Below are 17,937 nucleotides of genomic sequence, written 5' to 3'. Positions count from 1 at the left end.
TAATAGTGTGATATAATCTTGGAATTTTTTATTTAGCAGTTTCTATAAATCTCTCAATTTTCTTACTTCATCAAATTATAATTTAGTAAATGTTGTTCAAAACTACCCAGATCATAATCAAGAAGAAATAATACTTCAAATTTATATTTGATTTTTTGTTTTGTTGTTGTTGTTTTTATTTTTTTATTTATTTTTTGGGAGAGCGCAAGCAGGGGAGGGGCAGAGAGAGAGGGACAGAGGATCTGAAGCGGGCCTAGCACTGACAGGCTGACAGCAGTGAGCCCAGTACAGGGCTCGAACTCATGATTCATGAGATCATGACCTGAGCTGAAGGTCGCTCAGCTGACTGAGCCACCCAGGTGCCCCAAATTTATATTTGTTTTACTGGTTTTAACTGTGCTCAAAAGTCCCTTATGCACTATTGCATGTTACTCTTTATAGTCTGTAGGCTTGTATAAGATAAAGTCAGTGTCACCATCACACTTAGGAATAAAAATATTGAAGCACTGGGGCTGGTTCAGTTGGTAGAGCAAGCAACTCTTTATCTTGGGGTCCTAAGTTCAAGCCTTACATTGAGTTCGAGCTTACTTTATATATATATATATATATATATATATATATATATATATACACACATATATATATATACACATATATATATATACACACACATATGTGTATATGTGTACATATATGTATATATGTATACATATATTTTGTGTATATATATATATGCACAAAAGAAAGTATATTGGGGCGCCTGAGTGGCTCAGTCGATTAAGCATCCAACTTTGACTCAGGTCATGATCTCTCAGTTCATGGGTTCAAGCCCTGCATCAGAGTCTGTGCTGACAGCTCAGAGCCTGGAGCCTGCTTCAGATTCTGTGTCTCCCACTCTCTCTGCCCCTCCCCTACTCTCTCTTTCTCTCTCTCTCTCTCTCTCTCAAAAATAAACATTAAAAAACAATTTTTTTAAAAAAGACATATTCTTTTTTTTGTTACTGTTACCTGTAGGTGGAAAATGTATTTAATATTTTAATATTTATTTAATATAAATAATATATTTATTTTAAATATTTTCATGTTTATTTTATTATCATATTAATATGTTAACATTAATATATTAATATTTATTTTAAATATTTTGATATTTTAAAAATATTACTCAGTAAACAAAATTACTGATTACAATCTTATTAAAATTAAATTAGTATAAACCTTACTTACAATGTTAGAACATCTTACTGTATATAAGCAATTAAAATCATCATGTCTTAAAGAATTTTGGTTAAAAGCAGTTCTGTCTTGCTCTTCACATAGTATTGTATCTACCATTAATGATTTAAGTGGAACAAAACAAAACAGTCTATTTCTCCCTTGTTTCAAACTGCTAACATCAGTGAAAATAAAAAGATCAGGAATTTCATTCTGAAAAGCAAACTGCAGGAAAAATAGCTTGCCTTGTGTTTTTTTAAGGGTGATATGAGGGGGCACCTGAGTGGCTCAGTCAGTTTAAGCATCCGATTTTTTTTTTTTTTTATATTTTTTATTTTATTTTTGGGACAGAGAGAGACAGAGCATGAACGGGGGAGGGGCAGAGAGAGAGGGAGACACAGAATCGGAAACAGGCTCCAGGCTCCGAGCCATCAGCCCAGAGCCTGACGCGGGGCTCGAACTCACGGACCGCGAGATCGCGACCTGGCTGAAGTCGGACGCTTAACCGACTGCGCCACCCAGGCGCCCCTAAGCATCCGATTTTGACTCAGGTCATGATCTCACGGTTTGTGGATTCAAGCCCCACATCAGGCTCTGTGCTGACAGCTGAAAGCCTGGAGCCTGCTTCAGATTCTGTGTCTCCCTCTCTCTCTCTCTCTGTCCCTTCCTCATTTGTGCTCTCTCTCACTCTCTCTCAAAAATAAATAAATAAACTCAAAAAAAATTTTTTTTAATAAAATAAATGGTGATATTAGAAATAAGTCAAATTCCAGAGGGAAGACAATTTCTGTTTGGGACTTTCAAATAAAACAACTTCCCCTAATTCTTACAAAGAACATAAATAAAATTATGAAATGATGGCAGAGTTAGTCCATTGACTTATTTTGTCTGGAACAATTTCCCAAAGCTGCTATAAGGGGAAGGAGAATGAGATATAGAAATCTATAGAAGTCCTTCCTCTGTGAACCTTTGGGGTTCAGATTCGGTGACACTTTCTCTAACGGATAGCCGTTTCCTTTGGCAGTTTGACATCTCTGACCTCGTGCGCTGCATGAGACTGCAAAGACATGGGATGGTTCAGACAGAGGTGAGTCTTGGTGTCTTCTAATTAGGATTTTCATGAGGATTCGGATCTTTTCAGAGTTCTGGTTAAACCATTTCTCTTCTTAATGGGCCTTCACATTATTCCTTAAAACCAAACATCGGTGGTAGTGAGGAACTGTTTTTTTTTTTTCTTTAAGCATGAGGACTAATTCAGAAAAAAATGAAAATATTTAAATTTTGCCTTTTAATTTTTTTAAAAATGAAGAAAAAGGGAGTGCCTGGGTGGCTTAGTCAGTTGAGTATCCAACTCTTGATTCTTCTTGGGTTGAGATCCCCAGGGTTGTGGGATCGAGCCCTGCATCTGGTTCCATGCTGAACATGGAGGCTGCTTGGGCTTCTCTCTCTCGCTCTCGCTCTCGCTCTCGCTCTCACTCTCTCCCCCTCTCCTCCCTCCCTCCCCATCTGCCCCCCCCATCTCTAAAAAATAAGAAAAGGGGCGCCTGGTGGCTCAATTGGTTAAGCATCCAACTTCAGCTCAGGTCATGATCTCATAGCTCGTGGGTTCAAACCCCATGTCGGGCTCTGTGATAACATCTCAGAGCCTGGAACCTGCTTCGGATTCTGTGTCTCCCTCTCTCTCTGCCCCACCCCCACTCATGTTCTGTCTCTCTCCATCTCTTAAAAATAAGTAAACATTAAAATAAATATTTTTAATAAAAATACTTTTTTTTTTTTTAGTTTTTTAAAAATGAGTGCATCTGCACTGCAAAGAACAGGGGGGCATGTTGGGGCAACAATTGGGGATGGTACCAAATAGCATATAATTAGTGGCATTCTTTCCCCGTTTCCAACTTAAAGATGTTAAAGGTAACATTCTTGCTACAGAAATTCCCCGAGAGGGAATGGATTCAGCAGCACTGAGCAGAAGGCCAGAAGGCAGGCTGGAGTTGCTTAGCTTGGATGAGGCACTCTTGGGGGAGAGTGAATGTGTGGATCTGTATCTCCTGTTTTGATCATGTTCATTTCAAACGATGATAACAAACCATGGGTTATATCACCCACTGACCTACAGACTTGTATCTTTCCAAGAACTGCATTATGTAGATTATCTGTCTGTTCTGAGCAGTTCCACTATTCTTATTGTTTGTATTGTGGGGAGGGATATGGAAGCTTTTTATATGTCTGTAAGTTCACATTTCTTTTCCTCCTGAAGAATATAAAAGTTTATGACTATCTTTAAAATTAAAGTTTGCCTGCCTTCCATTCATGTACACTTTTAATTCAAGTTAAATCTCCTAAATATTAAGCTGATACACATTTTTTAGGTAAAGAGAACCTACTGATCTGAATAAGTTCTTTATACCCAGGAAATTCATTCACTCAACAGACACTTATTTACTGAGTGTCTGCTGTGGACCAGGCATGCTTCTAGGTACTTGGAGCACATCTGTGAATGACACAAAGATCCCTGCTAGAATAGCAAAGATCTTCTCAAGGGGTGGTGAGGAGGAAGACAGATATTAGGCACACTAACTAAGTAAGTTATCTAAGATCTTTGAAAGCAATAAGTACTTTAGAGGGGAAAAAAAATAGATCAGGGCAAAGAGGAAGCATGGTGGCAGGCTGGGAGAGGTACTTTCAATAGGGGGCAGCACTGAGAAAGTGACACTGGAGCCAAGATCTGAAGGAAGGGCAGTGCGGGTCATTGGCTATCTGACAGTAAGAGCATTTCAGGCAGACAGAACCACCCATGTGGAGATCTGAGGCAGGAGCAGGTCTTGCGTGTTTAAACATGGCCATGGCTGGTGTGGCTGAGGTGGAAAAGGGAAGTGACAGGACCAGGGCCTGGGCTTTCTTCTGAGTGATGTGGAGCCATCATAGGATGTGGACTGACCTGATCTGAGTCACATTTTAAAGGTCCTCTCTGGCTACTGTGCTAAAACAATACGGGATTTGGGGAGGAGGCTACAGGGTTAGAAGCAGGTAGGTCCATTAGGTGGCAGGGGTGGTGCAGACTGGAGTGGTGGGTATAGGGGGAAGGGGGCATCATGGGAAATAGGTTTGCTAACGGTTTGTTTGTGGCGTGCGAGAAAGTCAAAGATGAACTTGTGCAAAATGTGGGAAAGTCAAAATACAGAGAAGCAAAAAGGAAACGAAAGGGTTACTTGTATTCCTACTCTCCAGAATTGTCAACATTTTAGGGAACGTTCTTTCATTCTTTAGTCCAAACAAGTGCACAGGCATGACTGCTTTGAATGAGTTTCAACTGTAGTTGTTTTATTGCTTTCCATTTAGTATATCGTGAATTAATTCCTTGTATAACAAGAAAACTCAGATCACTGCACCATGAACTAAACAGAGTAATTTCACCAAAAAAAAAAAAAAAAAGTTAATTTCAAAAGACTTTGATTCTTTGATTTCCATATTCTTTTGTTCCAAATATTTCAAGAAAATTATTTTGTGTGGTGTCTTGGATTTTGACATTTCAGAACACCAAGATGAGCTCAATAAACTCTACAGGAAATTTTGTAGGAAGTTTATTTTTCCCTTATAAAAGCAAATCATAAGTATTACCAAAACACAAAACATAAAAGTGGCGTACCACAGACAGTTTCGGTTGGGACTCTGGGATATTTCCACCCCCAAGGCTTTTCCCCTCCTCGTTTTGTCCATCCAGTTTCAGCTTCTTATAATTTTTATGATACTGCACAATTCTATGTCCTGCGTCTTAATAGTAACTATAACAAAATTCTCCATATTTCCAAAATTACTCATGACGTATCTATTTCACATTATAAATCTAGAATCTGTCTCTTTTTTTTTTCTCTTTTGGCCATAGGATCAGTATATTTTCTGCTATCAGGTCATCCTTTATGTTCTGACGCGTCTTCAAGCTAAAGAAGAGCAAACAGAACAGCCACAGCTTCTGAAATAACAGGAAAAGAACAGCCTTCTGGATGCTTCTTCATCTCTCTTCCGACCTCCAACAGATTTTCCTGCTCCCTGTTTAAAATAATGATCACAGGGCCGCAAGTCCATACAACATTATTATGCTTATTCTCCTCTACCTTAGAGGGGCATTCTTCACAACAACGATGGTGAAATGCTGTATTTTTACAGCTACTTCAGCCTGTGATGATAATTTAAAATTTTTTAGCACTAACTGAACAATGCAGATCTTAGCGATGATTAAGGCAGCCTTTGATTATAGTTGACATTGTTACAAAGACACACACACCAAGTCTATTTTTAATGCACCAATCTTGTTGATAGCAAAATTCTTTTCCAGTATTTTAATAGAGTTATTTTATAGGAGATACTTGAAACCAGTATTTAAGCTTTAAATGACAGTAATATTGGAATAGAAAAACGTAGCAAATGTTTACTGTATCAGTTTCTGATGTTTACTATATAGAATTTCCTATAATATATTTATATACTTTTTCATGAAAATGGAGTTATCAGATACATTTGTAACTGCATTATCTGTTATGCTTCATCTCACTCTGTAAATAAAAATACATCTTAAAAATATGAGCAAGCCAAAGTGTGTGCGGACAAATTCAACATTTTCAGTGTGTTATTTCTTAACACCCAGGCACTGGGGAGACAAGAACTTCTGGACCCCAACTTTCCATCTCCCCAACTTGGCCCCAGGCGTGCCGGCCCCAGGCGTGCCGGCCCCAGGGACCAAGAGTGGTGTTAGAAACCCTACTGGATCTTCATCAGGGTCTGACGTGAGGGTCATGTCCTGACCGACAGTAGCTAAGACATTCAGTCTCCCTTCCTTCCGCCTCGCTGTGAGTGGTGCCAGCTTTCTGTGCCTCATACATAAATCAGAATACTTTCAAGTTCTAATTGTGGTAAAACTCAGAATATCTAAGCTGACAAGGGGTAATCAAGGAAAACAATATCACATTTCCTGGGAGGTTATATTTGGCTCTGCCTGAAGGGAAAGAGATCTGCCTCAAAGAGCCTGCTTCTGATTCTCAGCACCAACCGCTGCGCGTCCCTCAGTCCTAATTCTGTCAGCAGTTTTCCATTCAGCTGTGAGTGAGGACATCTCGAAACCTGGGACACTGCTCAGTTCATCCTCATGGGACTAACCAGTTCTGAACTAGTCAACTTGAATTTCTGATCTCACCCAACTGCAACGATTGGATGGAAACTAATCCTGAGTATCTGAGGCTGTTTGAAGGCAAAAGACACCAGGGTCTGGACAGAGGGCCACAGTGATACAGTTGACTCCCCACCTGGTCGGAAGTAGTTACAAATCTGACAACAGAAGCATCCACGCCACCATTCCTACCTCAGAGCAGTTTTTATAGGGGCACCTGGGTGGCTCAGTGGAGTGTCGGACTCTTGGTTTTGGCTCAGGTCATGATCTCACAGTTCGTGAGATTGCGCCCCACATCGGGCTCTGTGCTGACAACATGGAGCCTGCTTGGGATTCTCTCTCTCTCTCTCTCTCTCTCTCTCTCTGTGCCTCCTCTGTGCACTTTCTCTCTACCTGTCTTTCTCCCTCAAAATAAATAATAAAATTTAAATTAAAAAAAAAAAGAACAGGTTTTGTAGATTGCATTGTAGCTGAAGACTTCATTTGGGAGAAAAGGGTTCTATTGCTTTAAAAGATATTTGGAAACCTCTGTTCTGAGTGAGTTGGAATCCTGAGGCCTTGTTTTCCTGTCATAAGCACAGGAAACCAGGCCAGCAGGGCTCTGGGAGGCAGTACAGCTGGAGATGATTAGCTATCATCTGAAGTCAACAGAGATGGGAGAGCAGAAAGCTGAAGAAGGATCCTTTTCTGGAAAGAATGTAGCTAGGAAATGGAAACTGTGGCAAGAAAATGTGGTTTCAGTTTACAACCCCTGAATGGAAACTTCATTATAGTAAACATGTTACTGCTCTCATCTGGGCCCTGGCTCCCACTGCCATAGAATGGAAGGAGACCTTTGCTAGGGCCACTCTGGTTAGAAAGCATGGCAATGCCACAGAGCCAGAGTGGCACATGAAGGCACTCAAATATCGAATGAATAAACACCACTTGGCTCTTAACACACATTAGGTACCTAAGCACTATAAAATATACACCAGAACATAATGGCTCAAACATAATAGAAGCTTGCTTCTCATTTCCTTAACAGTGCTGGGCAGGTAAACAACTAAGCAAGATAGCTCTCTCCAGTGTGCAGGAACCCAGGTTGACAGAGGTTCTGCAGTCAACACACAACTTCCAAGGTCATCCTGGGAATTGTCTCCATTCCCCCAGCCAGAAAGGGGAAAAAGCATAGAGGACCACCTGTGGGGGATTTTAGGAGCTGGGCAGGCCTAGAAGCAAGGTACAACATTGCCTCTCATTCCCTCAGCCAGAACTGGCCAAACGCTGCCCCTGAGTACTAGGAAGCTGGGAAACGAGTTGGCCGAACAGCTGTTCCCCATGATAACTCTATGCTACAGAAGGGGAAGCACAGATTGTGATGGAATCTGTGTATAAAACTAAAGTATGTTGTAAAAGAATGGTATCTTGGGCCACCTGGGTCACTCGGTTAAACATCCAATTCTCGATTTCAGCTCCTGTCACGATCCCAGGGTCTGAGATCAAGCCCTACATCAGACTGTGCTAAGCACGGAGCCTGCTTAAGATTCTCTCTCTCCCTTTGTCCCTCCCCTGTTCACGCCTTCTCCCTCTCTCTCTAAAATAATAAGAAAAACTAAAAATTTTAAAATTTTTGTGAAAAGAATCGTATCTTAAGTATAGTCTTAAGCATTGCAAGGTTAGAAACAGCACTTATCTGGGGCACACGGGTGGCTCAGTGGGTTAAGCATCCGTCTCTCAGTTTCAGCTCAGGTCATGATCTCACAGCTTCGTGGGTGTGAACCCCACATCGGGCTCTCTGCTGGCAGCGTGGAGCCTGCTTGGGATTCTCTCTCTCCTTCTCTCTCTCTGCCCCTCCCCCTCTTGGGCTATCTCTCAGAATGAATAAACTTATAAAAACAAAAACGCATTTATCCCCAAATCACAACTTTGGTAAATGTCATTGATAAAAGTATTTCTGAATTACGTTCAAAGGAGAAAAATGGCTGTTGAGAAAAAATCAGGTGTTCACATCTATGGTTCCAGATAGCCTGCTTGATCTCTTGCTTTTAAAATGACAAGTTATCAGGGTGTCTGGGTGGCTCAGTCGGTTAAGCATCTGACTTTGACTCAGGTCATGATCTCATGGTTTGTGAGTTTGAGCCCCGCATTGGGCTCTGTGCTAACAGCTCATGGCCTGGAGCCTGCTTCAGATTCTGTGTCTCCCTCTCTCTGCCCCTCCTCCACTTGTGCTCTGTCTCTCAAAAATAAATAATGAAAAAAAATTTTTTAGTGATTAGTTATCTAAATGCAATCTGATAGATTCAAGAAATTAGGGGCGCCTGCGTGGCTTGGTCGGTTAAGCGTCCGACTTCGGCTCAGGTCATGATCTCACGGTCCGTGAGTTCGAGCCCTGCGTCGGGCTCTGTGCTGACAGCTCAGAGCCTGGGGCCTGTTTCAGATTCTGTGTCTCCCTCTCTCTCTGCCCCTCCCCTGTTCATGCTCTGTCTCAAAAATAAATAAACATTAAAAAAAAAAAAAAAGAAAGAAATTAAAAGAACAGTTCACCAAAGCTATCCTCTGGTGATAGATGCCTTGACAGTGAAAGAATGTGTTTCCATTTTACATTAATTCAGAAATATTTAAGGTACTTTGTTATGGTGGAGATAAATGTAACAAATTATGCATTGACCTGCATAATATTTTAAAGTCAATGTAAATTGTAACATATTAACTTGGAATTACATTTGACTGCAAGTTGTCAAAAGCTAGCCAAACAAGCTTCTACAAATCAGAGATTTCTGTCCTTAAGAAAACAAATTCAAGGGGTTCCTGGGTAGTTCAGTCAATTGAGTGTCTGACTCTTGGTTTCAGCTCACGTCATGATCTCACAGTTCGTGAGTTCAAGCCCCACATTGGGCTCTGTGCTAACAGCACAGAGCCTGCTAGGGATTCTCTGCCCCTCCCCTGCTCACTCTCTCTCTCAAAATAAATAAATAAACATTAAAAATTAACTTAAAAATTCAAAAGTAGGCAGTTGCTGGCATTGATTCTATAGTTCAAGAATGCCAACAGATACATAGTTATCCTGACCTTTGCTTCGCTGTCTAGAAACGGCTGCTTCAGCTCCAGCTACTTTATCCATATTCTAGGAACGAAATAGTATTGACAAGGAGAAAGAGTCCATCAGTCCCTCTGGCAAGAAAGCAAAATTTTCCAAAAATCACAAGCAGACTTCACTCCTATCTTATTAGCAAGAACTGTGTCACATGACCATCTCCAACTTCAAGAAAGCTATTTTTAGCTACATATCGCTTCCCTGAACAAAATCTTGGTTCTGTTAAGAAGGACAAAGGAAACAATACCTATATGGTAGCAGTGTGTGCCTTTCCAGTTCTCCCAGTTTCCACCATTCCTTAGTAGCTAACACGGTGTCCATCTTCTAAGATCTCCCTGACCCCAGAGGTATCTGAATTTATAGCTGTTGAAAATTCACAGACCAGAAGTATTTGAAAGTGATCTTCAGGGGGGACTGGGCGGCTCACTTGGTTAAGCATCCAACTCTTGATTTTGGCTCTGGTCATGTTCTCATGGTTTGTGGGATCGAGCCCTGCATCGAGCTCTGCACTGACAGCATGCAGCCTGCTTGCAATTCTCTCTCTGCCCCTCCCCCATCAATAAACATTTTTAAAGACATTCATACTATTTTTTTTTTAATGTTTATTCATTTTTGAGAGACAGAGTACTAGCCGTGGGGCTGGGTGGGGGGGGGGGGGCAGGTAGAGGGCGGCAGAGAGAAAGAGAGGGAAGACACAGAATCTGAAGCAGGCTCTAGGCTCTGAGTTGTCAGCATAATGTGGGGCTGGAACCCATGAACTGTGAGATCATGACCTGAGCCAAAGTTGGACACTTAATGGACAGAACCACCTAGGTGCCCCAATAAACATTTTTTTTTAAAGTAGTCTCCAGCTTCATGGGTTTAGAAACCTAATTATATCCATTCACGCAAAATTCAGTATATTCTAGAGATCATGCTAAGCAAATCTCAGGATGCCTGCTGATAAGTCATGTTGCCAGTTTCTTAGCTTAGCTCTATCCAGCCGAATAAGTGATCGTTCAGTTTGGGCTCCTCCAGGTGGGCGAAGTGCACACAAAGGCTGGTCAGAAGGTTGCTTAGAGGCTAAGATATGACCCATTGAACTGTGTTAGGCCGAACTACCCTTTGTACTCCAGGATGAATTATGACTGCACAAGGAAGGGAAAGGTTCACAACACTCACTGAGCACTTCCCATGTATTAAACCAGGTATTTTCAAGGTGTTTAGGGTTGAATGTTACCACCCTTTTCAAGAGAGGAAACTGAAGTTCAGAGGGACCGTCACGGGCCTGATGTTGCCCAAATAACAGAGCTGGAATTCAATGTGAAGTTGGCCTGACTTCATCCCACTACTCCCAAGGCATCCTAGCTTTTTAAGTGGAACAAAGCAAGTGGCCCTGGCAAAGCCATGTGCTTCCCACTGTGCTGTGCTGCCTCAAGTATCCAGTGGCTCTTTTCAGGACATAGAGCTGGACTCATTCTGCTTGGCATAGTTCTCTGGCCCCACTGCTGAGCTTTATATAGGCACTGGCTTTCATGAACCCATAATTATTTAAATCAGTTAAATAATTAAATCTGTTAGAATACAATTTATTCAGTTAGAGCCTTTTTTAATTTATTTTTTTATTTTTTTTAGTTACATTCTTCATGCTAAAGGTAACTGTAGCCTCCAGGACAACATGACCGTTTCCAGTTCTCAGTGACACGTTTACAAACCGTTTCTGGAGATGGCAGTCTTCTGATGGGACTTTCAGACCCTTGCATTGATTTGTGTCATGTCTGTCTTAAGTGATGGCTTTTGGTGGTCTTATCCCCATACCAATCCTGACTATTGTAAATACTGACCACGTACTTAATGCTTTTGGAACAGAGCATTGGATTTCACCACTTCGTGTTAGATGCCTAGGTAGAGAAACAATTTACAAATTCATTGTCTATGGATTCTTTAAAATTCATGTTAATGCTCGTTGTAGGACAGGGAATCTCTGTGAATGCCCAACTCCACTGACTGTGTTCATTGCAGGGATCTAGTCCCACTAAAGTGTGAACCATGCCAGCAGGAAACCTTCCTGCCTCATTACTGCCCCATGTCCCAAGTGCCTGTACACAGCACAGACTAGCTTCTCAACACCTAAACATTTATCAGGTGGATAAATGGAAATCCTCACTTAGTAGTAAAGCAGCAGTTGAGAATTAACAAACATGTCACAGTCTGCATAGTTCTTTTCCGTGTAAATATACCTGTGACACTTACTGAGGCTCTTTCTGTACTATCACAAAGATGTTCTTGGAGCACCTCGGTGGCTCAGTGGGTTGAGCATCTGACTTGGCCTCAGGTCATGGTCTCATGGTCTGTGGGTTTGAGCCTCGCATCGGGCTCTGTGCTGACAGCTCAGAGCCTGGAGCCTACTGTAGATTCTGTGTCTCCCTCTCTCTCTGCCCCTCCCCCACTCGTGCTCTGTCTTTTTCTGTCTCAAAAATAAAGGTTTAAAAAAAAATTTTTTTAAGATGTTCTTCATTGTCATGAGAATACCTTAATAATCGTTATCATTATATTAACCTACAAGCTCTGGGGAATGCTTACAAAATAAAATTGCCAAGGACTAAATCTCAGACAATATACTTTCTCACACATTTCAAACCTTACAAATAAGAATAGACAGAGAAAAATGGAACTAAATACAGCCCCAACAAACACACATTATATAGGAAATTATGTGAGAAAGGTGGCATTTCGAATCAGTGGAGAAAAGATGAATGGTTCAATATATGATGTTGGAGCAGTTAGTCATAAAAAAAAATGTAGATTCTTAACACACCATACAAAAACATAAATTCAAAATGGAATAAACATGTTTAGCTCATACAAGTAATAGAAAAATATTTGGGAAATATTTTTAATAATGTCAGAATAGAGGAAGAAGGGTTTTACCTACTCCCAGACAGCACACACAGCAGATGGTAAATACAGGTACAAACCCCCAAATAGAACACCTTGCAAAGGGGCTAAATACATTCTCAAAAAGAAATACTATCATAATTCACAATCCACACAAAAATAGAACATTTGACAGATATCAAGGTCAAAAAAACATTTTTCAATAGACTAATAAACTAAATATATAAAAAAATATAAAACTTCCATACAGCAAAAGACATAGAAAAACAAAAGCTAAAAGATTAAAAGTAGGCAAAATGTTGACATAATAGGTCAAGGTGTCACTATCCATGATGTGCTACAATGTTATCAATCAAAAAGGAAAAATTATAATAGTAAGGCAGGCAAAGGACCTGAATAGGCAAGTGATCATGGAAAATACTCTAATTCACTTATCATTTTTTAAACGCAATTGTAAATGAGATATTTTCACAAATCAGAACTGATCATTCTTTAGACTGGTGCAACCATGGGAAAGCCAGGCCCACTCAGTCACTTCTTACATCACCAGAGAGCAGCCTGACCAATATCTTAATATGCACCTGGCCTGGCTGTTCAAGTCATAGGAAGTAATCCTCCAAAAATGCTCGCACAGCAGTACGGGTGTTCGTAGCAGCATTAGAATACCAGTGGATTGAAAGCTATCTAAATGTCCACAAATAAGGAATGGTTAAATAAATTACAGTACTTCTATGCAATGGAACACTTCTACGAAGCCACGGTTCTAAAGAATGAGGTAGGTCAACAATGACTGACATGTAAAGATGCTCCATAATGCGTCATTGATTTATGAAATAGTACATATGGAATGATCTCAATCTATGGAATGTTTCTTAACATGATATATAAGCAAAAAGTGTTTATATATTGTGCCTATCATTAGGGACTGAAAATATGGGGCATTCACATTTTAACCACAAGTGGTCGTTAAATTCCCTCTAAACTTATTTTGCATCTACAGTCCAAAAAGATTTCCAAGCCCTAAAAAAAATTATTATTATTTGAGAAATGGCCTCATTTTTTATGGGAACTGTATGCTTCCTCCCCAGTGCTCCAAAGAACCTGTCCAAAAATCAAGTGGGTCCAGACTCTGTTCTTTCCCTGCTGCAGGCAGTGGAATCTCCTCTACAGAGTACTAGGTCTCAGGAAAATTAAGATCCAGGATGACTTTGCATAAAGTGTTACTCTTCACTACGTGGGAAGACAAGAACACACAGCAGCAGCTAGTAAATATATTGTGCAAACCCCCAAAAGACTCCCGGAAATAGGCAGAATACATTCTCAAAAATGGATCCTATGACAGTTCACAAACCACATGAAAATATAAATATCCAATATTCCCATAGGCCCTGCCAATGAGATCCAAACATCAGTTCTGCACTGTCTTTACTGGCCACTGAGGAAGACGGAGACCAGTCAGGCCAGCAACCCTTACTAGGTACCAGAAGAGATGTGGCCAGTTGGCTCAAGGGTTGTGTGGAGATCCATCGGCATTGATGGCCCAGAAGTTATGGTGACTTCCTCATTCACCTCCAAAAAAGCACCAGTCTCTTTGGGAGAAGTGGATTTCTTGTTATGGCAGCCTTCTTCACAACGTGTGTTCTTTTTTCTGTGCTCATTCTTCAATCTCCTCTTGTACATCTTGTATGCTAGATGTTAAAACATACAAGTACTAAAACATCACTTAGCAAACACTGTAATGTAGTGATATTGTGTACTTGTCAATACTTTGGAGCTGTGTTTGCTTTGGGCCATATATGTGAAAATACACAGGAAAAAGAAGGAGAAAAAGAAAGGAAAAGAGATGGAAACAGGGGGTTCTGGTTCAAGGAGGCAACATAAGTAGATTCTGAACTCGCCTCCTCCCATAGACATGCTAAATGCCTCTGGGAAAAAGCCCAAACACTGTCAAAACAACCCCACTGCATCAGACAAATGAGAGAGAAACCACATGGGAATGAGTAGGAAAGGTCAAGTTATAATCTTGTCAGAAACCCCACCCAGAACCCCCCCCCCCAGAAGCCCCACCCCAGACAGGGCCACCAAAATCAGGAGGGAACTCAACACATGGAGCTTCTCCCTCAGGAACAAAGGACTCATACCCAACATCAGGTACCCCAACTTTTAAGACAGTCACCTGAGAGATGAGCTCCCAAAACATCTGGCTTTTAAGACCAACAGGTCTGGTACCCATGAGAACCACAGGGCTGTGCTGAATGGAGGAACTGTATGCCGACTCACCTGCCCCAGGGCCCAGCCCAGAAGCAGCCCTTTGAAAAGTGCCCAGAACTTTATGTGGAAGAGATTCATTTCTTCATTTTACAGCATCAGACTGAGAGGCAGGAAGAGAAACAGACATCCAGGTCCAGAAAGAGAATTTCAAATAAGACAAACTCAAAGAGAGCTATACCAAGACACATTATAATTAAAATGTCTAAAGTTAAAGACAAGGAAAGAATCATAAAGGTGGCAAGAGAAAACAACTTGTTACACATAGAGGAACCCCCTCTGAGGGTTGGCAGATTTTTCAGCAGAAACTTTGCAGACCAGAAGGAGTGGCATGATACATTCAAAGTGCTGGAAAAAAAAACAAAAACAAAACAAAAAACTCCCAACCAGGAACACCCTACTCACCAAACTTATCATTCAGAAGCAGAGGTGAAATAAAGAGTTTCCAAACAAGCAAAAGCTAAAAAGAGTTCATCAACACTTACAACTAATGTTAAAGGGTCTTTTTTAAGCTGAAAAGATAGGGTGCTAACTAGTAACAAAAATATATATGAAAGTATAGATCTCACTGGTAAAGGTAAATATATAGAAAGGTAGTGAATTAATCACTTATAAAGTTAGTATGAAGGTTAAATGACAAAAGTAGTAAATATAATTATAGCCACAATAATTAGTTAAGAAATATACAAAATAAAAAAAAAATGTAACATGTGACATCAGAAACATAAAACATGAAAGGGGATAAAAATGTATGGCCTTTGAATGTGTTCAAACTTAGGTTGTTATCAACTTAAAATAGACTCTTTTTTTTTTGAAAATCTATTTTTGAGAGAGAGAGACAGAGCACAAGCAGGGGAGGGGCAGAGAGAGAGGGAGACACAGAATTGGAAGCAGGCTCCAGACTCCTAGCTGTCAGCACAGAGCCCGACAGGGGTTGAACTCATGAACAGCGAGATCACGATCTGAGCCAAAGTCAGACGGTTAACCAATTGAGCCACCCAGGCATCTCTAGACCATTATAAATACAAGTTGTTAAATGTAAGCCTCATGGTAACCACCAAGAAGAAACCTTTAGCATATACACAAAAGATGAGAAAGGAGTCTAAGTACACCACTGAAAAAAGCCATCAAACCACAAAGGAAGAGAACAAAAGAAGAAAGGAACAGAGAGGAAATATAAAACAGCTAGAAAACAATGAATGTCAATGTCAGTAAGTACATACCTACTAATAATTACTTTAAATGTAAATGGACTAAATTCTCCAAAAAAAGACACAGAGTGGCTGAATGGATTGAAAAACAAGATCCAGGGCACCTGAGTGGCTCAGTTGGTTAAGCATCCAACTTCAGCTCGGGTCATGATTTTGCGGGTTCATGAATTCAAGCCCCACATCAGGCTCTCTGTTGTCAGCATGGACCCCACTTTGGATCCTCTGTCTTGCTCTCTCTGCCCTTTCCTCAGTCTCTCTCAAAAATAAATAAACATTAAAAATAAATAAAAAAATAAATAAATAAATAAATAAACAAAGATTTAAACAAACATTAAAAACATATTTAAAACATAAAAAAACTATAAAAAAAAAAAAACAAGACCCATCTCTATGCTGCCTACAAGAGACTCACTTCAAATGTAACGATACACACAGAGTGAAAGTGAAGGGATGGAGAAACATGTTTCATGCAAACAGAAACAAAAAAAAGCTGAAGTAGCTATACTCATATCAGGTAAAATAAACTTTAAAACAACAACTATAAAGACAGACAAGGACATTAAATAGTGACAAAGGGGTCAATCCAACAAGAGGAGATAACATTTATAAATATATATGGACACACAACATAGAAGCACCTAAATATATAAAGCAAATATTAACAGACTTGAAAGAGAGAAATTATCAGCAATATAATAACAATATGGGACTTTGACACCCACTCACATAAATGGTTAGAATGTCCAGAGAAAAAAATCAAATAAGAAAACATTGGCCTTAAATGACACATGAAACCAGATGATGTCAACAGACATATACAGAACATTCCATCCAAAAGCAATAGAATACATATTCTTCTCAAGAGTAGATAGAACAGTCCAGGACAGATCATATGTTAGGCCACAAACGTCTTAATAAATTTAAGATTGAAATCATATCTAATATCTTTTCTGACCACAGTGGCATGAAACTAGAAATTAACTGCAAGAAGACTGGAAAATTCACAAATACGTGGACACTAAACAACATGCTACTGAACAACCAGTGGGTCAACAAAGAAATCAGAAGTGAAATAAAATACCCAAGACAAACAAAAAGGGAAATATAGCATGCCAAAACCAAGCTCACGGAGATAGGCATGAGCCAGAGGCAGGGGTGGGGGGTAGCAGGGTGGGGGATATCAGTGAAGGGAGTCAAAAGGTAAAAACTTTCAGTTATAAAATACATAAGACATAGAGATGCAATGTACAATAGGTGACTATAGTTGATAACGCTATTGTATAGCTGAAAGTTGCTGACAGAGTAAATCTTACAAGTTCTCATCACAAGGGAAAAAAAACTCTATGTATGGGGCAGATGTTAAATGGACTTCTTGTGGTGATCATTTCATAATATATACAAATTTGAATCATCATGTTGTATACCTGAAAGTAATATATTGTATGTCAATAATACCTCAATAAAAAAAAAAAAGAGGAAACAATGGAAGAAAATCATTTGATGTATCAAAATGGCTATTTTTATCTGGAAGGGACCGTTTGTGATTGAAATATTCATCAGGTCATTGATGGCTCATCCATTCAGTCAGTCAGTCAGTTAGCAACACCTGTGGAATGCTTCCTGTGAGTCAGATGCTCATCTGGGTGCTGGAAGATACCTGGGAATGAGCCAGACATGTTCCTTCCCTCACAATCTCACCAAGGAGAAGGAATTAAAACTTGGATCTAAGACCAGGGAGATTTATTCTGCTAAGATTTATCTTATTTTCTGGTAAAATTCAACCCCAAGTATTCCTTACATTGATCGTTATATTAGCAATCAGTATATAATCAGTTATACCAGTAATCTTACACAGAACCTATTCCCTGATAACAGTGAAAATTTACAATGTCCCAAGATTAAAATATATGTGTGTATGTACATATCTATTTCTTTTTTAATTTACTTTCTGTGAACCTACCTAATTATGGACTCTAAAATGATGTATATTTGGCTGTATGGATAGATACATATGATATATATGTATGCAAATATGTATTTCAATATCTGTGTATGTATTATATTTCATAGTTGAAAAATATTTCACAGCCATTCAGAACAATTCTTGCTCACAGAAGCATTGTGAAATA

At 39.8% G+C, this 17,937-nt stretch overlaps 2 protein-coding genes across 12 annotated transcripts in view; one reads left to right on the top strand and one right to left on the bottom strand.

The window, feature by feature from the left end:
- PTPN13 (protein tyrosine phosphatase non-receptor type 13) overlaps positions 1-5,793 on the top strand; it is a 235,138-nt gene extending 229,345 nt beyond the window's left edge. For 7 of the 8 annotated variants that reach the window (XM_058719585.1, XM_058719587.1, XM_058719586.1 and 4 more), the window contains 2 exons: positions 2,240-2,302; positions 5,099-5,793. In XM_058719585.1, coding sequence (XP_058575568.1) covers positions 2,240-2,302; positions 5,099-5,194 — 159 coding nt within the window. In that variant the 3' untranslated portion in view covers positions 5,195-5,793. The remainder of the gene's footprint in view (positions 1-2,239; positions 2,303-5,098) is intronic. The other variant, XM_058719581.1, reaches the window with a different exon arrangement.
- Positions 5,794-12,313: 6,520 nt separating this feature from the next.
- Positions 12,314-17,937, bottom strand: part of SLC10A6 (solute carrier family 10 member 6) — a 31,096-nt gene continuing 25,472 nt past the window's right edge. For 2 of the 4 annotated variants that reach the window (XM_058721984.1, XM_058721985.1), the window contains one exon: positions 12,314-14,017. In XM_058721984.1, the coding sequence (XP_058577967.1) occupies positions 13,803-14,017 (215 nt within the window). In that variant the 3' untranslated portion in view covers positions 12,314-13,802. Of the gene's footprint in view, positions 14,041-14,396; positions 14,701-17,937 lie in introns of those variants that run through there. The other 2 variants (XM_058721986.1, XM_058721987.1) reach the window with 2 other exon arrangements.

The sequence above is a fragment of the Neofelis nebulosa genome, chromosome 3 (assembly GCF_028018385.1).
Source record: "Neofelis nebulosa isolate mNeoNeb1 chromosome 3, mNeoNeb1.pri, whole genome shotgun sequence".
Classification (NCBI taxonomy): domain Eukaryota; kingdom Metazoa; phylum Chordata; class Mammalia; order Carnivora; family Felidae; genus Neofelis; species Neofelis nebulosa.
Note: the sequence above shows the minus strand (reverse complement) of the source record. Positions and strands in the feature narration are given on the sequence as shown.